The sequence below is a fragment of the Hemitrygon akajei genome, chromosome 8 (genome assembly GCF_048418815.1).
Source record: "Hemitrygon akajei chromosome 8, sHemAka1.3, whole genome shotgun sequence".
Taxonomy (NCBI): domain Eukaryota; kingdom Metazoa; phylum Chordata; class Chondrichthyes; order Myliobatiformes; family Dasyatidae; genus Hemitrygon; species Hemitrygon akajei.
Window position 1 is genome coordinate 31,997,132 of NC_133131.1, and position 21,547 is coordinate 32,018,678.

At 43.0% G+C, this 21,547-nt stretch overlaps 1 protein-coding gene across 6 annotated transcripts in view; it reads left to right on the top strand.

Annotated features, from left to right (window-relative positions):
• auts2a (activator of transcription and developmental regulator AUTS2 a) overlaps positions 1-21,547 on the top strand; it is a 1,126,933-nt gene that overhangs the window by 194,427 nt on the left and 910,959 nt on the right. Inside the window, exon 1 of one of the 6 annotated variants that reach the window (XM_073053564.1) lies at positions 797-823. The exons of the other annotated variants lie outside the window; for them this stretch is intronic. Coding sequence (XP_072909665.1) covers positions 812-823 — 12 coding nt within the window. The 5' untranslated portion in view covers positions 797-811. Of the gene's footprint in view, positions 1-796; positions 824-21,547 lie in introns of those variants that run through there. 6 annotated transcript variants of the gene reach the window in all.

Genomic DNA, 21,547 nt, shown 5'->3' on the forward strand with positions numbered 1-21,547 from the left:
TCTGGCGGGAGCAAAGGATATCGGGATTGCTGAAGGTAGAGTGCCGCGGGAGGGGTGTGGAACAGGTAGTACAGAAAGAATGCCAGGGTGGGGAGTGCCATGGGTGCAGAAACACCCAGCCCTGAGACACCAGGTGAGGTCATTTGATTCCAAACAATTGGATTATTGATCATTACAGAATGTCTCTCTGGTGCTTCCTGCTCCCTTCCCCTTTTCCCAAACATGATTTCTCTCTCCCTGCCCCCTTCCCATTCTCAGTCCACAATAGAGACGCATTATCGGAATTGGGTTTATCATCACACACATATGTCATGAATTTGTTTTTTGCAGCAGCAGCAGTACAGTGAATACATAAAATTACTACTGTACTGTGCAAATGTTTTAGGCTCCCTAGCCCTCTATATATACATCAGACTTTTGCACAGTACTGAATGTGACACCTGTAATGTCATAAATCATTCAAAGATACTTCACAGAAGTGTAATCACTTAACAAACGCTGCCTGACCTGTTGGGTTTCTGTCGGCATTTTCATTTTATTTTTAAGGTGCAGCAGTAGTAAAGGAGCTAAAGGAGTAAATGGAAGGAGAATCGGGCTTTTAAGTTTTGGGGAGGGAGTTTGAGTTACAGGTCCCGAGAGGTAAAAGGCACAGCCAACAAGTGGAGAAATGTTTTAGAAATTAAACAGGGTAAGGTGGGCTGCTTGAAGTCAGGTCACACACAGTTGGAAGGCAGGAGGTTACAGCAGTAGAACGAGCTCCACTGGAGGAGGGTTCTGCAAGATTTTAGAATCAAGTTGTTGCTGGATCTGGATGGCAATGAAGGTCAGTGAACACAGCAGTGATAAGCTAAGGTGGTTTTGTACCTTCACCTTGAATACCATCTGTGGGTATTTCCTTTTGATTTTCATTTCCTCGGCAGAGTCTTAACCACTGTAGCCAATTCCCACTTACACTGTTACAAGCACAGTCTAAAATGTCAGGCCAGGAATTGAAGATCTGTTTGGCATCACTTATAGCAGCTGGTTACAGATAATTGGAAACTCCTGTATCCTGTAGAGTGCTACCCTGCAGAAACTACAGCAGCCCACCGTTGTGGAGTCCATCACCATATTCAGGTGTGTAGTAGATCAGGGGGATCTGGGAATACAGATTCATAATTCCTTGAAAGTGATATCACAAGTAGATGAGATTGTAAAGAGAGCTTTTGGCATATTGACCTCCAAAAATCAAATTATTGAATACAGGAGTTGGGGTATTAGGTTGAAGTTGTATAAGCATTGGTGAGGCCTAATTTGGAGTATTATGTCCAGTTCTGGTCACCTACCTACAAGAAAAATATCAATAAGATTGAAAGAGTACAAAGGAAATGTATATTGCTGGGACTTGTGGACCTCAGTTATAGGGAAAGGTTGAATAGGTTAGGACTTTATTCCCTAGCACGTAGGAGAATGAGGGGAGATTTGATATAGAGGTATAGAAAATTATGAGGGGTATAGACAGGGTAAATGCAAGCAGGCTTTTTCTACTGAGATTTGGTGAGACTAGAACTAAAGGTCATAAGTTAAGGGTGAAAGGTGAACTGGTTCATGAGGGGGAACTTTTTCACTCAGAGGGTGGAACAAGCCGCCAGTGGAAGTGGTGGATTTGGGTTTGATTTCAACATTTAAGAGAAATTTGGATAGGTACTTGGATGGGAGGTGTATGGAGGACCATGGTCCAGGTGCAGGGCTATGAGACTAGATAGGTTAATAGTTCAGTATGATGGGCCAAAGGGCCTTTTTCTGGGCTGTAGTGTTTTATTACTTTATAATCTGCCCTTGGGTAGACTCCTGCAACTAAGAATCACAGACAGATCTGCAGAAGGATCTTGGCCCAAGATATCAACAGTGTAATAATTTCCATGGAAGCTGCCTGACCTGCTGAGTTCCTCCAGCAGTTTGTGTATGTTGCACTGGGTGTCCAGCAACTGCTGAATTTCTCATGTTTACATACAGTTTGTGACACCCACGTCACACAGTAAAGGATCAACTGGGTGACCAGACATTGTGGTTTGGTGTGGAGAGACTAGTTGTTGCTGCTGATGTTGCATGGACTAAGGTGAGCTACAGGACATTCAATGCTGAGATGCATCATTCCCTGTAGCTCTGATGCTATAGTGCCTGGGAATGTATCCTGAGCACTAAGCTAGATGCAGTGTATATTTAATCTCACTCGCCCTAGAACTTGTGCCCCAAAATCACAAACAGAGCCAAGGTTGTATAGTACAAAATTGTATTATCAAAATCACCGCACACAATGCTGAGATTCATTTTCTCTGGGCGTACCCAACAAATCTATAGAATAGTAACTACAACAGAATCAGTGAAAGCCCAACAAATTAGGGCTTCCAAACGGAATGCAGAAGACAGCAAACTGAGCAAAAGCAAAAATAAGAACTAATAATATAAACAATTAAGCAATAAACATTGAGAACATGAGATGAAGAGTCACTGAATATGAAGTCTGGCATGTGGATGCTTTAGAGTAACCAGCAGTCTAAGCTCAACTTGTACAGTTTCTAATGTACTCGATTTTAATTTCCACTCAGTCTCATTCCGTTGTAAATGGGATATCTTCCATGAGCCAGGGTAATCAGATGGTGTTAAGAAGGTAATTGTTTATAATTTCCCTCTTGCATTAAAAGCTTTTACTTGATTTTATTTAAGAGTGCTAATCCAACGCAGTTTTATTACCACGAAAAAATAAGCAGTTTTTTTAATGTCCATTACCTGTGAGTAATATGAATTTAAATATTGAAAGTGAATTTAGTTAATGATTCTGAATATCATTTTGAGTTTCTTACATTACAGCAGTAAGTTACATTTCAGAAAATGCTTCACTGAATTTAAAGAACTTTGGAACATATCAAGGACAAGAAAATTGTGAAATGAGAAGTTATTTTATTTTATCGAGATACAGTGTAAAATGAGGGATGCCACCCAGCAATCCTCCTATTTAACGCAGCGTAATCAAGGGACAATTTACATGACCAGTGAACCTACCAACTGGTACGTCTTTGAACTGTGCCTGGAAACCGGAGCACCAGGAGGAAACCATGTGGCCACAAGGAGAACATACAGACGAGTTACTCAGGAAATTATTTTCATAATACTTACAGATTTTCCAAAGGTGTGTATTGTATGAAAAATGATTAATTGTAACAGCTTCCACCAATTGTTGACAATGAGCAGTATTAGGAAAAACTCTTCTTAGCGATCATTTCGATCAGGGGTGTGGCTGGCTTCCTGTGCAATATTCTCGAAACAAACTCAGCGGATAATGAAAATTCGATTGTACTGAAAAAAAAGATGAATAATCTTTCGTCCTGGGCTAGGGAGGCTGATTTTGGATATGTTGCACTGGGATAAGCACCTTCATCAAATATAAATTCCAGTATGATTTCAGTGACAAATTGCAGTTTTGTAAAATGTTGTATAATTACCTTTGGAGACTTGTGGGCATTTGCAGGGATAATTTTGCAGTGAGCATCACTGTATCCTGCTGAAGGGTCTCGGCCCGGAACATCAACTGTGCTCTTTTCCCTAGATGCTGCCTTGCCTGTTGAGTTCCTCCAGCATTTTGTGTGTGTTACTGTAGCCTCTATGATGTGTTCAGATTATTATAAAATTCCATGTGCAACCAAGGTATCTTCTCAACTATTACAGGTTACAAAGAGTGCAGGGCAATATGCAGGTAGTGTGATTGTAGAATTTAAAGATTTTAGATATGGAAGGAAGCTCTTTGGCCTTGGAGACTGTTAGAAGTAGAGCAATCCTGCCACAAGACTTAAAAAATAAGTAGAAGTAGGCCATCAGGCCCCTCTACCAAGCCCCTCATGCCTTCTCTGCTATTCAAATGATCATTACTGCCCTCAACTCCTCCTCTGTGCCAGTTCTACATAACTGTTCCAGTCCATACCATTCCCGTAGCCCTGCAGATCATCCCGTCCTGTGGCTGTCCAATTACCTTCTGAAAGCACCCTGTGGCATCAATCTCTGAATTCCAGATTGAAAGTCTGGAACGCAGTAGCATAGCAGTCAGTGTAACGCTGTTTTCATGCTAGCAATGCTGGTTCAATTCCCGCCACTATCTGTAGGGGCTTTGTACGTTGTCCTCATGACCATGTGGGTTTCCTCCAGTTGCTACAGTTTCCTCCCACATCCCAAAGATGTATGGGTTAATTGGTTAATTGGCCACATAGGTACAATTGGACGGCGGGTGGCTCCTTGGGCTGAAATGGCCAGTTACTGTGCTGTATCTGTAAGTGAGTAAAATAAAGTACTTTGTGCATTAAGAAAAATAATATGCAACCATATATTAATGAGAGAGCTTTCACCTTCTTACCCTGCCTAAACCGGACTCATTTTACATACAGTGATATTAAATCTTCTTTTAGCTTTCTTTGTGTAAAAAAAAACAGCTTTCCCAGTCTGACCCTTGCAGCTAAATGCCTAAACTCTGAAATTACTTCACTAAGTTTCTGCATGCTCCCTGTAGCCTTCACATCCGTCCTGAAGTGTGGTGACCAGAAACGGATATTGCACTGCATCTGCAGCCCAAACATTGTTTTGTATTGCTTCAACAGAATGTCACTGCTTTTAATCTTCCTCTTCATTCATATCAATTCTTTATAAATTGGAGGATTCTAATTGCTCCAGGGGCTTTATGACCCATCAGTTGATTTATGCAAAATAGAATTCATTGGCTTTATTTGGAAACAGATAGAAAAATAAATGTTTAATGGTGATAATTACACTTGAGATTTTCTATTGAAAATCCCTGCAGTGTCGCAATTGTTTGTTTTGCCAGATACTGATAAAGAAAGGGATGTTGTCCCTATACAGCCAATAGGGTATTGATGGAAATGGTTGCTTTGTCCTGCTCGGTGAGAGAGTATATCAAGAGTGGCATCTTCTACAAATAGCGTATTTTGTTGCCTGGTGCAACAGCTACAGGTTGTGAAATGCTTCTGTCTTCACGCAGTCAGAAATTGGGCTTTGAATGAAAATAAACAATGGCAGCGTGAAATAGGCCCTTCGAGCCACGCTGCCCAGCACTCCTCCAATTTAATCCGAGCCTAATCACAGGATAATTTACAATGAGCAATTAAGCTATCAACTGGTATATCTTTCAACAGTTGGAGGAAATCAGAGCACCCGGAGGAAACTCACGTGGTCACTGAACTGAACCCGGGTCGCCTGTATTGTAAAAGCTAATCTCTATGCTACCATACCGCCCTGCTGGAAATCCAAAACAAAATCAAAAAGGTTGCTGGAAAATCTCGGCATATTAGGCAATACCTGTTGACTCGCACATAAGTAGCTGGAGGAACTCAGCAGGTGAGTCAGGCAGCATCAGACTCTTTGCTGGAAAGATAGATAGAGGAGAGATAGATGGAATAAAAAGTTGGAGGGAAGAGCTGGCAGGTGAAGTTGCAAGGTGTGATGAGGCTGAGGGAAAGAGTCCATTTGTTGGTCTCAGTTGCTTTATACTCTCAGTCAGGCAGTAGCCTACTTGAAACAGAACTACAAAGGAGGAGAAAAGGTAAAACTTCTGTGAAAGTCATCTGGGTGGATCAGCAGATGGGTGGGAGGAGATTGAGAATAGTGCCAGAAGCTGGGAACTTATAGGTGGAAACAACAAAGGTCTGAAGATGATGGAATCTGATAGGAGAGGAAGGTGGAGCAGGGATCCAAAGGGTAGTGGTGGGTCTCCCATATGCCCTCCTCATCTCCTTCCTCTATTTTAATATAAATTGCCCCTTAGTGCTGTTAGGTAAAAGAGTCGGGCATTAATGGGTGTGTAAGGAGGAATAAATTGCAGGGTTAGATGGATGGACGGCATCCGTTAGTCTCTCGAGACCATGGATCTGTGCCTAGAAAGTCTTTCTTCAGCCTCTCCAGGGCGCAGGCCTGGGCAAGGTTGTATGGAAGACTGGCAGTTGCACAAGCAGCAAGTCTCCCCTCTCCACGCCACCGATGTTGCCCAAGGGAAGGGCAAGGGCCGATACAGCTTGGCACCAGTGTTGTTGCAGGAGTTGCCAGAACGAGGTTGAAGGCAACGTTGGACTGCCTTAGAGACTCCAGCTCTGGATTTGTCCTCAGGGTTTACTCCCGAAGCCTTTCCCATGAGTGGGTATGGCCGCAAGGCAGCGGAGGCTTGAAATCAGAGTTTTCCCTCTCTTAGATGACTGCCTTCCCAGACTGACGAGCTCCATCTACCCGAAGCACTGGTTTGAAGGTGCCAGGACCCGCCTTCGCTCCTTCTCCTGTCAGTAGAAATGGTTCCATCAGGCTGAGAGGCTAAGCCACACGAGAAGGCCAGGAGTTGGACTTGGTTGTCAGAGGCTATTTGAGGCGCATGCCGTGAGGAGCACTTCTAGGTAGTGGGAGCTTGTCCCCACTACCACTCGGCTTAACAACCTTGCAGGGTTACAGGGGAATAAGAAGGTGGGAACTGGAACTGTTTTTGTCACATTGATTTTGTCAGTCTTTGTGTGTAGTTTTTCATTGATTCTGTTGTATTTCTTTGTACTACTGTGAATGCCTGCACGGAAACAAATCTCAAGGTCGTATATGATGACATATACGTACTTACGTAAAAAATTTACTTTGAGCCAGTATGGATGTGGCCTCCTCCTTCCGTATCATAATATGAGTAAGTAGATCCAACCGTTTCAACAGGGAATATAAACTCCAGATGTTAAATAAATCTGGACTGTAACCCTGTATTAATAGTCATGACCATACCAGAGAGTTGTAAAAGCACATCTGGTTCCTTAATGTTCTTCAGGGAAGGAAATCTAGCGTCTGTACCCTGTACAGCCTTTGTGTGACTCCAAGCAACTGCAATGTGGTTGCCTCTTAACATCTCTCAGAAGTGGCCCAGTGAGCCACTAAGTTGAACTTGCCAGTGAGACCCGCATGAGCAATTAATTACACTCTGAGGTTGCTGAGTTCCACAAGTGGAAAACATTTTCTCAGCCTTGTCAAGTCCCTTTATTTTCTTATAGCCATCTCTTTTCGTAAGACCATCTCTTCCACCGTTAGAGTCAAGGATAATGAAGTATTTCTTGTTTTCAGACTTTGATCTGTATGCACAACCTATGACAGTAAAGTGTTCTCTACAATGTATCATACAGTAATGTAGAGATTTAGTGGTGTCAGCATTGAGCACATCATAATCTTTGTCTAGAACACCCACTACTGGTGATGAAGATCAATCCTCTTTCAAAATGTGAGTTCATTAAATTATTATGTGGTTGTTCAGGAGTGCCAAGTTCAAACTAAACTTTGCAATAAGCTCCAAAATTTCTTTCTAACTGGTATTTGGAACTGAGTCAAGGGCATGCCTTGCCAGCAAGCTTGACAGGAGAAAAGCAAATCAAGCTTTGAGCTGGATTTTCTTTGGATTTCCTTTAATGTTTACGTAGAGGCATTCACTCAAGCCTACAACACTCTGCTTACACAAATAATTCAAAGGTGAAGTTTGATCATTACACATGGCAAGTGGATTCAAGTAGTTCGATCAGAACTATACTTCCAAGCTTGGTGAAGGAGACCCCATGCTGATTGAAGTTATCCCAGTGATAGGCTGACACATCAACTGCTAGTTGTGAGGCTTTGGATCATCGGAGCTGTGGAGAATCGTTAAGAGAAATGAGCTCTGCAGCCTGGATTCAGTCTCAGCTGGACTTTGATGGCATCGGGCTGTGGTAATCTCTGGATTGAAAGTTGAATTCTACCATGAAATGTCTTGAGATGAATTGAGAGTCAGCTCCTGAAACCCCAAACCCACCAGCAAAAGGTTTTCTTCCAGCTGCTTATTGGTTGGGAGTTCCTATCTTTTCTCTTCCTTTGTAATTCTGTTTCAAGTGAGCTGTTGTCTGACAAGATGTAACCTCTGAGACTAAAATAGGAAGCTTTCCCTCAGCCTTGTCGCTCTTCGCAACTCATTGGTATTGAGGCTTTAACATCAAATTGTGTAATTTTTGGTGTAGCCACATACTATAGCTGCAAATGGTTTGAGTACAGGCTCCCGCACAACGTTAGTTTAAAAAAAAGTGCCTCAGGAAACTATCATTACCTTGACAGTTTTGTTTCTTTCAAACGGGTCTAACCTGTGAAACATGATTGTAGTTCAGTGCTAAGAGTCTGCATGACATTTAAAATTTTTTTGGAAGGTAAAATAATATACTCCCAATGGATCAAAATGTGTGCAATGATGAAAAATTGTCTACGGTGCAGAATACCGGGAAAAAGAGGCTTTCTTCTTATTGTGCATTAAAAGGGAAAGTTTTTTAAATTCATGGGCAGACTAAAATATTCTTGTTCAACCCTGTTTCCTTCAGTGCAATGAGCAGGGGCTGTGACGTTGCTCTGTCCCTTTGAGTGGGAAAAACTAGAAGTATTTAACCAGCCAAAAATGCAAGGATTGTAAGAGGGTTGCTTATGGGGAAGCGGCAGAGTGAAGATCATTGTTCTCAGCATGCGCCTCTGTTGCTTTTCATTTTTGTTGTGGCCCAAAACGGAATCCATGACTTCTTTCATCACATTGGTGTTTTTGAGCTTTTTCTGCTCATGTCATAGTGACTTAAGGTGTTCATGTGTCTTCATAGGTACTTCTCCTCCACATTAGCCCACTGTTAACTTGCTTCCACTTTACAACACCACCACCTCTTCACCTCTCCCCACTCCCCCCCCCCCCCCCCACACACAACAAGGTTCACTGCAGGATGCTGAAAAACCAGGATTACTTTCCAAATTATGGGAGACACTACTTGTCAGAATTCCATAGTTCACTAGCCCAACCTTTGCCCGATGAGGGAGAAGACTGTGTGACGACCAAGATCTCAGACCCGGCAACAAGCTGTTGGACCATTGACACTAGTCACCTCAAAACACCATAGAGATAGCCAAAAACTGGGCAAACCCAAGATACCAACACAAGAAAGTCTGCAGATGTTGGAAATCCAAAGCAACACACGACAAATGCTGGAGGAACTCAGCAGGCCAGACAGCATCGATGGAAAAGAGTAAACAGTCGACGTATCAGGCCGAGGCCCTTCACCGGACTAAAGTTACTGGCAGGATAAGCAGAGCAATGTACGTGTTCTGCCCCAGGCCAGTATTCCCTGTATCAATACTTCCACGCCTCTGGGTAGGCCACCTCATCCACATACTCCCAAAAACAAGCCAGCTCCTCACCACTTAGTTCAAGAGCAGTGTGAAATGTGCCAGTGTCCTCTCAGATATGGAGAATGGGGCCTCAGTACATATGCCCATCATATATTACTGTTGCTCTCATTTCTGAGGTGGAAAATCAAGGAATTTGGTTTTGAGAATATAATCTGACACTCCAGTGAAAAATTGAGGATATGTTGCATTGTCAAATGTGCCATCTGTCTTCACTCTCAGTTTAATACCATTCCCCTGTTAGAAAAAAAACTTCAATGTTTTCAGGCATCCTGGCCACATCAGTTTACATTTAATATATCTCCTGTGAAATGCCGTGAGATATTTTTAACAAATTATAATTCCAGGTATTTGCAAATTGAGTGCTCGATTTGCTTAAATGAATACCCTCCTTAAATGATAAATTTGCATTTCATTTACATGAGATGAAAAGCAGTAATGTCAGAGACAGTTAAATGATACAGTGCAATGCAGTGATGCAGCTATTAAAGTTACTGGTTACAGCTACTGCAGCCCCGCTTAAAGCTTAATTTCTGCTGGTGTCTGTGTTGAGTTTCCATCTCCTCCCTGTGTCCTTACAGGCTTCTTCCATGTATGGGGCTTTGTCAGACATTCCAAGGACAGGTAGGTTGGTTAGTTAGTGGACTTTTGGAAAATGCCCCTTGTGTGTACATGAATAGTAGGAGTTGAGGACAATCTGTGGGAAATAAAATAGTATTAGTATTAATGGGGGCTTGATAGTTGACCTGGATTCAGTGGGCTGAAAGGTCTTTATTCTGTGGTTATGATAATGTTTAATCCACAGCCGGTTTCACTGCTATGGGTTAGCTGGTCACTTTTATCTTTACTGTTGGTTGGATCTTGCATTTTGCAGATTAGTTGTCTTTTTTTTACTTTTATTACAACTTTAAACACGGTAAACAACCACTTTGTTGCCCCAGAAGTCCTCAAAGACATTATTTTCTGAGCTTGCAAAAAGTTATTCCTAACTACAAATTCTTTCTATAGAGTAAAATTTGTAAAAAAAATTGATTGTTCTGTGAGCTGACATTTCTTACAGCCTCATCGCTCATTTTTTGAAGAGTTTAATTAACATTCACAAAAGCAAACCTTTTTTTTCTTGCAATATCAAATTCAGTCAACTGTGATTTCTGAATGTTGTCGCACTTAGTAGTCACCTTTTTGAAGTTCAGTATATCTTTGATGTTCAATGTGTTTCAAACAAGATCTCTTAAATTGTACAGTATGACTGTCTCAAAAGGACCAAGGAATTCTGACTGAAAAGTGTAGTGTAAACACAACAGAGCATGAGTACTTCATCAATCTTTCCTTGCTGCCTTCAAAAACCAAAAACCCATGAACCCTCTGAGACCTTGCAGCGCTGCACCATCTCAGTAACTTTGACAAAGTATATTATTCTCAACCTTATTCAAATCCAATATAGACTGGATTGCAAACACAGGAAGGGATGAATTATGGTGCCGTTCTCTGTGGTGCAAATTTGCAGAGAGGTTGATAATAACAGTAAGTGCACAATTAGAGATTACTTATGTTTCCAAACAGACATCACAAAGGAAGGATCAGTGCCAGGCTTTCTAAAGTAATGTGACTTATGTGAGCAATAGGACTGTGCAGGTGGAATTTTGTTTACCCATCCTGGCATGAGTTTTACATATCTCTTAAGCAAATGCTTTTCTTCAGGCCCAGACTATTTAGTGGTTCATTCTCTGCTGTGTGTAGACAATGGAAATGTGGCTGTCTGCAAGCGGGGGGCGGGGGGGTGGGGAGGGGGGGAGAGAGAGAGAGAGAATTTTAATATTTCTGACATATGATGTGAAATTTTTTGTTTTGTGGCAACAGTACAGTAAGACATAAAAATCACTATAAGCTACAATAAATAGAAGTTGTGAAGGAGGAATAGCAACCTAGACCATGGACCATTCTGACACCCGATGGCAGAGGAAAAGAAGCTGTCAGAGAATATCTCTCTCCCTCTCCCTCTCCCTCCCCCTCTCCCCCCTCCCCTCCCTCTCCCCCCCCCCCCACACCACACCTCACAAACACACTGTGTTCGCATCATGTACCTGTACATCTTAAGCAAGTCGCATGGAATCTTAATAACACATGGCCAAAGACAGAAGTGGAATTTTCAACTGAGCAGCCTTTACGTATGAGGTAACTCAATTTAACTGAGGTGGACCTGTGAATAGATTTAACCTCATCTTGGTTTGGCTTGTAATTTGGAAATGATCTGCCCTACACGGGTTTCAGGAATACAGAGATCTGTTTATAATGAGCTTCTTGGAGCCCGCTGCAGCCTCAGTTCCACACGCACACATGGTTGTTTGTGCTCGAGGTGCTGCCGACTGCTTTTATGAATGAAGTGTGCTGAAAACTTGCCAGCTGGGTATTGATGAGCTATTGGAAAGGTCAGCCCAATGAATGATGTTTAAACCTTAAAACGAAAACAAATCGACAGAAGGGCAAACACTTCCTAACATTATCAAATCAGTGATAATCATCCACAAAATGTGTTAGAAGTCCATTCGTGTGTGATTGGGAGTTATTTCGGTCATGCACATGCTCTGCTCTGTGCTTCCTTTTTTGGCTTTTTTAAAACTTGCTTTGAGTGTTCAGTAGGAAATTAATATAATATTTGTTGATACCTATTCAAAGTGTATGTCTAATTCTGTTCCAGCAAAGCAGTAGAAAAAAAACTTCAAATATACTGTAGAAGGCTTCAAGAAAATGAACCAAAAAGGGGTTAAGAATTTGAAAGAATCTGGGATTGAGGCCTGGGTTTGGAATTGGCTGCTGTGCACAGAACCTATAAGGACCCAGAGTTCTAGACTTTGCCTGCTTCTTCATCACAGCTTTGCTTTTGCCGCATACCTTTCTCTCACCTTGCTATACTGGCTGTCTGCTGTATATTCTTTATCATTCAGTCTAGGTGAAGGATCTCGACCTGAAATGTCAGGAGTTCATTTTCCTCCACAGATGCTGCCTTACCCAGTAAGTTCTTCCAACTGTTTGATTTTTTTTGCCACAGATACTTAGGAACTGGGGACTGCTTTATCGTGTTTTCTTTGCCATCAAAAGTGTCTCATTCTGTAGGTTTGTATGTTCTCACTTTTCTAATTTTTGCCCTCCGTGGGTGCAGCCTTGGTGCTGTGACTCATTCTGACCAATCACAGTGCCGGGGTTACTGTGAGAGATGTGGTGGTCAGCAGAAAGATGGAAAATTAGGTGGTTGTTCCTGTGAGTTGAGAGATTTGGAAAATTCTATTGATTATTTCCAATGGCAAACCAAAGCGGAGTGGATTATCACACAGATAAACGTGCTTTGCTAGTGCCTTTGCTAAACAGTGATGACTTTGTTTTCTTCTGAGGATGACTGAGGAGATCACCAAAATCTCAGGCGGAGCAAAGGAGGTACCTCCGCTAATCCTGCAGAAAACCGGGGCACATGGCTGGTGCATCAGTGGAGCTTCAGTGCTTTTTGTTTAGGTCTCGTTCAAACCCTTTTATCACAGAATTTTTGCAGCAGGAAAGGAGGCCATTCAGCCCACTGAGTTCTTGCCAGTTCTGAATACCAGGCAGCCCGTGCCCCATCCCCAGAACTTTGCAGATACTTTCCTTCCAGATACGTAGCCAGCTTCCTTTTGACATCTAGCTGCTTAGGTGAAAATAATAAATCCCTGACATCACTTTTGGTTCTTTTGCCAATCAGGTCCACTGTATGCCCCTTGTTTCTCGACTCCAGCACCGATAGAGGCGGGTTCAATCTCTAGCAGGAGAAAATCTGCAAATGCTGGAAATCGAAGCAACACACACAAAATGCTGGAAGAACTCAGCAAGCCAGGCAGCATCTATGGAAAAGAAAACAAACAGTTGACATTTCGGGCTGCGAACCTTCGTCAGGATAGAGTTCTATCACTACACTTTGTGATATCTCAGATTCCTCTGTTCCAAGGAGAGAAACTCCATCTTCCCCAGTTTATCCATATAACTGAAGTCCCTCATCACCACAATCTCATAATTGAGGGGTATTGAAAAAACTTTTAGACAAATAGATGATAGAAAAATGGAGGGCTATGTGGGAGGGAAGAGTTAGATTGCTGTTGTAGTACATGAAAAGGTCAGCACAACATTGTGGGTTGAAGGACTTGCACTGTGCTATGTTTTTCTATGTTCTGCGATTTATAGTGAACTTTTATGTTCTTCCCATAACCTACGTCCCTTTTGGTATTGTGATGATCACCCCCATTTTTAAGCAGGGAGTTTTGAAGTATTGCTATTTCTGAATAAGTGGAAGACAATGTTAGTTACCCGGAAATACTAAAGTAACAGAATGTGTTTACTGCTGGAATGAGACTGCTCATGTTACGGAAACACTCTCAGATTTCTACAGCTGTACCATGGAGAGCTTTTTTGACTGGCTGTGTCACCGTCTAGGGGAGGGGTGGCTACTACACAGGATTGAAGTCAGCTGCAGAGAGTTGTAAAATTAGTCACCTCCATCTGGACACTAGCCTCCATGGTATCCAAGGCATCTTCAAGGAGTGGAGCCTCAAAAAGGTGGCGTCTATTATTAACAACCCCCCCCCCCCACCCTAACACCCAGGACATGCCCTCTTCTCATTGTTGCCATCTGGAAGGAGGTACAGAAGCCTGAAAGCACACACTCAATGATTCAGGAACAGCTTCTTCCTCTCTGCCATCTGATTTCTGAATGGACACTGAACCCATGAACAGTTCAGTGGTTTGGCGCATAGCTCTTGTCTAAAATGGTGTCAGATGAAGAGAAAAAAACACTTGTATTTGTTGCACAGCTATATTTTAATGTAAGTTGACAAGGTGATTACTTGGGATTTCATCTGTGAAGAGCTTTTGCAGCCAAGAACTCAGAGTTTGATTACCTGCTCACTCTCTCAACTAGTTCGATTGTTAATTAATTATTCTGTTGTGTATTTGTGGCTGCTAACATAGTTAAAAGCAGTTACAGACATTGAATAGAAGGAGGTATTGAATGTCTTTGCTATTCTGTTTTTCACAGATGTATATAACATTCTGCATTATAGTCTGTAAAAGTGACCTCCATTTTGGTGAATGGATTTTGAAGGAATACGCAGCTGTTTGGCTTCCTGCTTGATCGCCCTGCCCTTCTGGGAGGTCACGCTGATCTGAGTTGTTTGAAAGACAGTGCTCCACCCAATTAGAGAACCCTTGTATTAATACAGCCCTGGGCCAAGAAAACCACTGGAAAGGCCTGCCTTTCTTCCTTGACTGTCCCTGAGAAAGTGAAAGTGAGCAGTGCTTCAAGGGGTCAGTTCACCCCCATTGTTCTGCAACGTAACTACAGGAGGGAGAAATCAGGAGCCCTTGCGCCAGTCTTCATTCGGGGACCGGAGGTGGAGAGGGCCAGTAACATTAAATTACTTGACATTATCACTTCAGATGGTCTGTCCTGACACCAGCACGTCAGTGCCGTCACAAAGAAGGCAAGGCAGTGCCTCTCCTTTCTCAGAAGTTTGTGCAGATTCAGCATGCCATCTCTAACTTTAACAATATTCTATAGATACACCGTGGAGAGTTTCCTGTCTGTTTGCATCACAGCCTGGTACGGAAACGCCAGTGCCCAAGAACAAAAAGTGGTGGATACAGCCCGGTCGGTCCATCACAGGAAAAGCCCTTCCCGCCATTGAGTATGTCTGTGAGAAGTGCTGCTGGCCCAAGGAATTAGCATCCGTAATCAAGGACCCGCACCATGCAGGCCATGCTCTCTTTGCAGGATGTACAGGAGCCAGGTTCGGGAACAGTGTTACCCTTCAACCACCAGGCTCCTCAACCAGTATCGAAGTAACTATCATTGCTGATCATAAAATAAAATAACTAAAATGCCTAGTCCCAGATCACAAGCGCTCTTACAACTCAAGCACTCTTTTTATTTTTGCACAAGGAGAACAGCTCAGGCCCCTGTCACCCACACGGTTCTGAAGTCTGAACAGAAAACTACTATTTTTATACAGAATTGGCTTCTCAGTTATGGATATTAATCATTATAAATTGTATGTGTTTATACTCCTTGACCACAAGATCAGTCGTCATTCACAATGGAGGTGTTCATCAATTGAAACTTAAAGTGTACAGCCATTGATATCTTGAAGTTAGTAAGGACAATAGGGGTGTTAAAATCTGTTGAAACTTCGAGCGGAGCCCATGATATTTTGAAGTTAGTAAAGAGCCTTAGTTGCTGGAAATGATTCACATCCTTCTCTTACCTCATCTGTCTCTGCCACCCCCTGTTGTGTAAAGAGGTGCTTTGTTTCAGGATGGCTTTTCTGGAGAAGTCTCTCTACAGAGGCCTCACTCATTTGGCTTGAGTAGATAGATAGATAGATACTTTATTCATCCCCATGGGGAAATTCAACTTTTTTCCAATGTCCCATACACTTGTTGTAGCAAAACTAATTACATACAATACTTAACTCAGTAAAAAAAATATGATATGCATCTAAATCACTATCTCAAAAAGCATTAATAATAGCTTTTAAAAAGTTCTTAAGTCCTGGCGGTAGAATTGTAAAGCCTAATGGCATTGGGGAGTATTGACCTCTTCATCCTGTCTGAGGAGCATTGCATCGATAGTAACCTGTCGCTGAAACTGCTTCTCTGTCTCTGGATGGTGCTATGTAGAGGATGTTCAGAGTTTTCCATAATTGACCGTAGCCTACTCAGCGCCCTTTGCTCAGCTACCGATGTTAAACTCTCCAGTACTTTGCCCATGACAGAGCCCGCCTTCCTTACCAGCTTATTAAGACGTGAGGCGTCCCTCTTCTTAATGCTTCCTCCCCAACACGCCACCACAAAGAAGAGGGCGCTCTCCACAACTGACCTATAGAACATCTTCAGCATCTCACTACAGACATTGAATGACGCCAACCTTCTAAGGAAGTACAGTCGACTCTGTGCCTTCCTGCACAAGGCATTTGTGTTGGCAGTCCAGTCTAGCTTTTCGTCTAACTGTACTCCCAGATACTTGTAGGTCTTAACCTGCTCCACACATTCTCCATTAATGATCACTGGCTCCATATGAGGCCTAGATCTCCTAAAGTCCACCACCATCTCCTTGGTCTTGGTGATATTGAGACGCAGGTAGTTTGAGTTGCACCATATCACAAAGTCCTGTATCAGTTTCCTATACTCCTCCTCCTGTCCATTCCTGACACACCCCACTATGGCCGTGTCATCAGCGAACTTCTGCACATGGCAGGACTCCGAGTTATATTGGAAGTCTGATGTGTACAGGGTGAACAGGACCGGAGAGAGTACGGTTCCCTGCGGCGCTCCTGTGCTGCCGCAGTCACCCAGCCCATCTCGTCCATAGTAAGCAGCTTAAAAGTCTCGCCGGACTGCAACTGGCCGAGGCTGTCCTTGCTTTAGCTGCAACTTCCACACCAACGTGAATAACTTCACTCACCTCAACACTGAACTGATCACTGAACACAATCTATGGACTCACTTTCAAGAACTCTACAACTCATGTTCTCAGTACTATTTATTTACTTGTTTACTTTTTTTTTGCTACTTGCACATTGGTCGCTTGGCAATCTTTGTGTGTTGTTTTTTTTCATTTATTCGATTGCATTTCCTTATTCTACTGTGAGTGCCTGCAAGAGTGTAATTCTCAGGGTAGCATATGGTGACATAGCAACACACACAAAATGCTGGAGGCAATCAGCAGGTCGGGCAGTGTTGATGGAAAAGAGTAAAGAGCCGATGTTTTGGGCCCAAGACTGTTCACCAGGACTGAAATATCCAATGTTTACTCACTTTCATAGATGCTGCCTGGCCTGCTGAGTTCCTTCCGCATTTTGTGCGTGTTGCTTGGATTTCCAGCACCTGCAGATTTTCTTGTTGATAATGATGACATACGTGTGGTTTGAAAATAAACTTACTTTGAAGAGCAGGCACTTCCATTGTGCTGCTAAGTAGGACGAATTTGACACCGGTGAAATGGTTCAATGTGTGCATATCAGGGTGATGTGTAACTTGGAGATAGTGGCAGCCCCAAGCGCCTGCTGCCCTTGTCAGAAGTTGTTGAAGTGACCTTGGTGAATTCTGACACCGTTCCTCATAGCCAGTGAACCCTGTTGTCATTGTAGAGGGGGTTGAAAGTTTAAGAAACACATGGAGTTTGAATGAAAAGCTGGGTGGCAGTGTGAAATATGAGGAGGATGTTAGGAGAATGCAGGATGACTTGGACAGGTTGGGTGAGTGGGCAGATGCATGGCAGATGCAGTTTAATGTGGATAAATGTGAGGTTGTCCACTTTGGTGGCAAGAACAGGAAGGCAGATTACTATCTGAATGGTGTCAAGTTAGGAAAAGGGGAAGTACAACAAGATCTAGGTGGCCTTGTTCATCAGTCACTGAAAGTAAGCATGCAGGTACAGCAGGCAGTGAAGAAAGCTAATGGCATGTTGGCCTTCATAACAAGGGGATTTGAGTATAGGAGCAAAGAGGTCCTTCTGCAGTTGTACAGGGCCCTGGTGAGAGCACATCTGGAGTATTGTGTTCGGTTTTGGTCTCCAAATTTGAGGAAGGACATTCTTGCTATTGAGGGAGTGCAGTGTAGGTTCACGAGGTTTATTCCCGGGATGGCGGGACTGTCATATGTTGAAAGATTGGAGCAACTGGGCTTGTATACACTGGAATTTAGAAGGATGAGAGGGGATCTGATTGAAACATATAAGATTATTAAGGGATTGGATACGCTAGAGGCAGGAAACATGTTCCCGATGTTGGGGGAGTCCAGAACCAGAGGCCACAGTTTAAGAATAACGGGTAGGCCATTTAAAACAGAGTTGAGGGAAAAACTTTTTCACCCAGTGAGTTATGGATCAATGGAATGCTCGCCCCAGAAGGCAGTGGAGGCCAGTTCTCTGGATGTTTTCAAGAAAGAGTTAGATAGAGCTCTTAAAGATAGAGGAGTCAAGGGATATGGGGAGAAGGCAGGAACGGGTTACTGATTGTGGATGATCAGCCATGATCACACTGAATGGTGGTGCTGGCTCAAAGGGCCTACTCCTGCACCTATTGTTTATTGTCTATTGCACCAGGTGGCTCAATAGCTCGATAAAAATACCACAGCGAGGTCCGATTTATAGGCTTGACTTATTGGCAGCAAACAAGCAGTTCAAAGAGGTTAATTTCCGAGCATAAGCTTTCTATTGTTTACAGGTGGTTCAAAGAAAGCACCCTGGTTTAGGCAGGGAGCTTGACAGTGACTGGGTCAAAATGGCAGCGCCAGAATCCACTTAATGGTTGCAGTGCTTTGGCATCAGGTCTGCCTCTCAGGGCGCTGTGTTCGCCTGCCTGGCTCTAATGTCAGGACTGCAGTGTAAGTGATGAATAAGCAATGTGTCGTCACCAAAAAGATGACTGCGGGAAATGCTTAGAGTGCTTTGCTATTGAGAGTCTTTTTAAATAGAGAGGCGGGAGGCTTTGTAAAGGATATTTTCTCTCATTTAAAATAAAATCGACCAGTAAGAGTTAAAAGAAAGGCAGCTCTGGTCATGCAATGCTAAAATGCTTTTAAACCCCCGGAGTGCTGTGGAGTAGCAGCCAAATAATTTGTGTTATGAGTTAGTAAAAGAGCCACTAGCCAAAGCATGCTCAGAACTGCTGACTGGATCCCGACAGCCAGTTTTCAGTAATGCACTCAGTTACTCGGTAGGCATGCTTTGGAAATAAAAGTGTTCCCTGAAGCCCTATTTCCACAGTCAGCCATGGTTCAGATTCACTCTGAATAAACTGCTAATCTGAATTTAACAGCACTACGTAAACAGAAAGGAACAACAGAACTGAGACGGCATCCAGTCTCAATTAAATTCAATTACTTTTAATTTTATGTTATGTATGCTGGGAGCTGGAAGTACAGAGTGAGTGCTTGTCTTCCTTGTAATAAATTCTTCCACGTTCTTGAAGCTTGTGGTGGAACTCTAGACCACTTGGTACATTGTCATTGCTCCCGGCAATGTGTCCCCCATCCCTACTCTCGTCCTAGCATCCACTATCCTTAGCCAGCACTATGTGTCAGGATAAAGGCATAAAGATGGAGATTTAATGGTGAAGTTGAATTGCAAGCAGTTAGATTTCATACCAAACATTCTAAGCCTTGAAAGAACATACTCTTCATTCTTGATGCGCTGAATGTGTGCTCAGTTAACCCAATAGGTTTCAATAGGCACACATAGTGTCAGAGAAATGTATACAATATACATCCTGATTTTTGTTTTCTTCGCAAACATCCACGAAAGCAGAGGAGCGCACCAAAGAATGAATGACAGTTAAGTGTTAGAACACTAAAGCCCCCCCAGCTCCTCCTCCCACATGTAAGTAGCAGCAAAGCAACAGTCCCCCTCCTCCACCCTCTACCACCAGGTCAAAAGTGTCCCAGCAAAGGATGGATTTGGACCTCCTTGCATTGATTTTTGCAGTTACTCCCTTTCAGAGATGTAAAACTCTGGTTGTGTGTGTGTTTCTCACCTGGCATTCCAAAGCAGCAATATCAGGATGGCTTGGCACCATTGAAGTGACTCCCACATACCAGCCTTGGGCTGCCATGGTAACAAGGTCAAATGGGAGGGGGGGGGATTTGTGATAAATGGCAAGTGGGTCTGCTGGGGGAGGGTGGGATTGGTTGTAAAACAGAAGAGGGGAGGAAAGGATAGGGGCTATAAATGCCCCATTGTTCTCTCAGGGTCATGGAGTGCTTCGATTACACCCTGGGATCATCCCCGGGCTGCAGATCAAGGAGACTCCGAGCTGTTATCATCAATTCCCTAAAGTACCGAGAAGTGCCAGTAACAAGATTGTATACAAATATAAAATCACAAACAATGATCATAAACACCCAGAAACCTTGTCTCCAGGACACTTAAAATCGTACGGATTTCGGTGATGAGCACAATGGCCTCCTCGTTGAACGGTGAGTCCTTAACACAGACTGGCAGTTGTGTCATTTTGATCCAATGTCTACTATTGAATCAGGAGGGCATATTGACAACATCATTGCAGGCGCAGTATCTGATGGGTAGAGCGAGCATCCGCATTAGGATTATTCTTAGGAAAAGAAGTGTACTGTGCAATTTTCACAGAGGTGGGATTCATCAGGAGATGTGTGCCAATGCCAAAATAAATCTCCAAAATGGTATTGTTGTGTTTTGTAACTTCACAACATTAAATTAATTCTAAGGAAAATACAGAGTCTGAAATGTGGGTGTAACTTCATCTTTACTTTTGGCGAGGTGTGCACATATCACATGGTAGAATGATGGCGTAAGCAAATCATGTATTTTTATATAGATATAACCCATAATTACTTAGGCAAACAAGTATGCTTAATCAACCAATATTTATTCAAGGTTACTCAAAATACTATTGAAATATTAAGCACACAACAGATATGTTAATCGCTAATTTTGCATTAAAACAGACAGAAATAGATTTTTGTGAATACCTTCCCAGGCTCTGAAGTTGTTGCTGACATATACAAAGTGTACAATGCTTTGCATTTCCAGTGGCCGTGGGAATCCCTTCACTATTACCTACGTTCTGTCTTTGCTGAGTGACTGGATTTGCCTTGCAAGTACCGCGGCATACAAAGACAGATTTGTCACAAGGAAGGCGGAATTAGAGCCTGCCATATGCAAATCAAGAGCACCCCTGAATTGCTTTCTTGTCCGTACTGCACCAACCGCCGCCATTGGGCTATAAACGTGCAGGAGAAGTGTGTGGTTAAGTGCCTTGCTCAAGGACACATATGCTGCCTTGGCTGAGGCGCGAACTAACGACCTTCAGATCGCGAGCCCAAAACCTTAACCACTTGGCCACACGCCACAACCAATACTTGTGATACTTACAGGAGGTACCATAAAGTGGCCACTGATTGTATTTCTGTATGTTTGTGGTTATCTGCTGTTGTAGCCCATCCACTTCAAGGTTCGATGTGGTGGTACTCCTGCACACCAGTGTTGCAACACATGGTTATCTAGGTTATCGTCACCTTCCTGTCAGCTTGAACCAGTCTGGGCATTCTCCTCTGATCTCCCTCTTTAACAAGGTGTTTTTGCCCACAGAATTGCTGTTCACTGGATACTTTTTTTTTACATCATTGTCTGTAAACTCTAGAGACTGTTGTGTATGAAAATCCCACGAGATCAGCAGTGTCTGATATACTCAAACCACCCCATCTGGCACCAGCAATCACTCCACAGTCAAAGTCACTCAGATAACATTTCTTCCCCATT